The 2,761-nt window shown below is 43.3% G+C and overlaps 1 protein-coding gene across 1 annotated transcript in view; it reads right to left on the reverse strand.

Moving 5' to 3' along the window:
• Window positions 1-654: 654 nt before the first annotated feature.
• Window positions 655-2,761, reverse strand: part of LOC118747115 (FMRFamide receptor) — a 13,138-nt gene continuing 11,031 nt past the window's right edge. The window contains exon 2 of the mRNA XM_036481105.1: window positions 655-2,750. Within this exon, the coding sequence (XP_036336998.1) occupies window positions 1,196-2,750 (1,555 nt within the window). The 3' untranslated portion in view covers window positions 655-1,195. The remainder of the gene's footprint in view (window positions 2,751-2,761) is intronic.

Here is a 2,761-nt window from a genome sequence, read left to right on the forward strand (position 1 = left end):
AGGTCTTCTTCGAGACATGTGTTTCGTTATCTTATCGCTGGAAAGGGTATCCTTTTTCTAAATACAGCTCATATCATATTGCTTGTTGGATATCTAAACGGTCATTGCATTCTCATGTGCACCATTAATATGTTCACAGGGACGGAATATCGGCTTGGTTTTGAGGACGACTAAACGTCAGAGTACAACCCGTATGAACGACGACCGTTGACTTGACAAAGATTTATTCCCTTCAGCTCATTTGCAGTCGATCCGTAGAAAATATGAAATCGGCTATCAAGGCACTTTTAGCATCTTTTAGTGAAGTTGACAATATGTAACTTGAGCCTTCAGGGTTATAGACTTAATTTTTAGAATACGAAAAAAAAAATAAAATCTATCCAGCAGTGTCCCTTGTTGTGCTATACTCAGTTTTTAACGAACTAATTAAAAATTGTCGATGAAACATTTCTCTTCGGATTGTTTTTGAGTGAGTGAACTTCGTGAAAGAAATAGGTAACTTGGGGAAGTTTATTGATTTATGATCCAAGAACCCACTGTCTCAATATAAATTCAATTTAATGCAAGCAGAGATAGGGCGTTTGTAAACAATTTGATGAGATGTGGCGTCCTTCTGAAGAAGGGTGTTCTTGATCCATTTTCCGAGATGCGTGCGTTTTCGAACCGTTTTACAAGGTCTTGCCTTTATCTTTTTGTAAACATGAAAAGAGCTTTCCGTTCAGTCCCTCACAACAAACTAGTTAGCAACGTCACTCTGGGATAAAGTCACAATGTCGATGGCTATTCTGTACTTTTTTCTCGTAATTCGGAGTAGAGTCCATCCATTGTAAGCGCCATATGACTTAGCTACCATTAGAAACTTAAAAATACAACTTCAATGAACTAAAACCGTGCTCACCCCTAATGGACGGTACGGATAGGCCACTTTTTATGCTATTAAACGGATATATTTAAGCAGCTAACAAATAGCAAGCATCAACGCTAAAATCAATATTTTTTTCTTATGGTTATATGTATACATGTCCGTATAGAAATTTCGAAGGTAATCGCGTAATAAAATTGAATTTGTTTCTAACTATAAGTCATTTCACTTTTTTAATTTTATATAAACTTAATATCTACAGCTATACACTTTCACTTCTGACACACTCTCGCCGCCCAACCGCATCTGAGCTCCACTGTACTACCACCGATCTCAGATACCCGATGTCATCTGCCCATTCTTGCCGTCGATCCAATCGCAACTCAGCGCTGTATTGTTGTTGGACGCTAACGCCACCGGCGTCACAACAGTTGTGCGTTGAACGTCTCTCGCCGGATAGTAGACAACTGGTCCCGGCGATGGCGCACGATTGCGTTTGATCTTCACTACTCCCGGCGAACCGGTCTGCACCAGCCGCACATTCTTCAGCGTACTGTTGTTCGAGCCGCTGCCGGCTGTTACGAGGTATGTACCGGTTGTGCTGCGTTGCGTACCGTGTCGCGAGAAACGGCCCGATGAACGATGATTTATCGTACCGTCACCGTTGTTCGAAATAGAACTCTCGTAGTGTATAAGATCGGGTTGGTCGCGGCTGAGGCGGCGTTTGAAAAAAATCAACAGAAATATACGTTTAAATTTTTCGCCGAAGATTACGTAAATGAGAAAATTCGCGCTGCTATTGATCGTCACCAGCAGATTGGAAATTTTCGTAAGCGAATGATCGATTTTATGATAGAATGCCTCGTCGATATTCACTACAAGTGCGAGGAAATTTAAGAGGAAAAATACTATCACAATGAATATAAGCATGGTTGCCAAACCGATTTCTCGCTTCTCTGAGCGCGACAACCGCTGACGTTCACGATTCGCGCGCTTCACCTGCCGATATATCAGACAATTGAGTATGGCCAACGTCAGGAATGGTATAATATAGTTGACAATCAGATAACACCAATGTATATAGATATTGATGTACGACTGATTTTGTCGCAACGGTGACGGACGTATACAGTGATAGACTATCTCGCTACCCTCTGGCTGATAGCTCACTGTCATAACTTCCCAAAACCGTGGCAGATTATAGAGCAGCGAGAATATGCAGCACACAATGAAGTAGATCTTGGCGCGTCCGTAGGTGCAGAGCGCACGCGACTTCAGCGGATGGCAGACGGCCACGTAACGCTCCAATGTGACCGTGAAAGTCATATAGATGCTGGCCGTTTGCGCTGTTAAGCCGATAGGAAAGACAGACGGTGAAATAAAGGGATAAACATAGTTGTAATAGTAGAAGAAATACCCCGAATAGGGATACACGCAGGGTATGCCGAAGAGCAGCATAGACGTAATGATCAGCGTCGTATCACAACGCGCCAATCCGATGAGCAGGTAATTGATGCTGGAACGCATCTGTGGACGCGATAGTATAATCATTGAGATAATATTGCCAATTATACCAAATATGCCAACAATATTTAGGACGACACCGCATACCCAGAACTCCAGTCGCGTATCGTCGTCCGGATGGTAAACATCCTTGCACAACACCTCGCTCGACTCGTTGGTATAGTAATTTTGAAATGTGAAATTTTGTGTCAGCTGTGGAAATAGTGTGCCGGGAAGGGCGCCACCATCCGCAGTGCTTGAGCCGAAGGCGAATTGCGTGGAATCAGTGGGTGCGACATACTCGACGTAGATGTCATTGCCCGACACGCTTTGTATGAAGTCCTGCAAGTTGATCGGTGCCGCATCATAATCGTGTGTGGTGGAGCTGTCGACAAC

This window comes from Rhagoletis pomonella, unplaced genomic scaffold (genome assembly GCF_013731165.1).
Source record: "Rhagoletis pomonella isolate Grant_MI unplaced genomic scaffold, Rhpom_1.0 Rhpom_scaffold_00011, whole genome shotgun sequence".
Taxonomy (NCBI): domain Eukaryota; kingdom Metazoa; phylum Arthropoda; class Insecta; order Diptera; family Tephritidae; genus Rhagoletis; species Rhagoletis pomonella.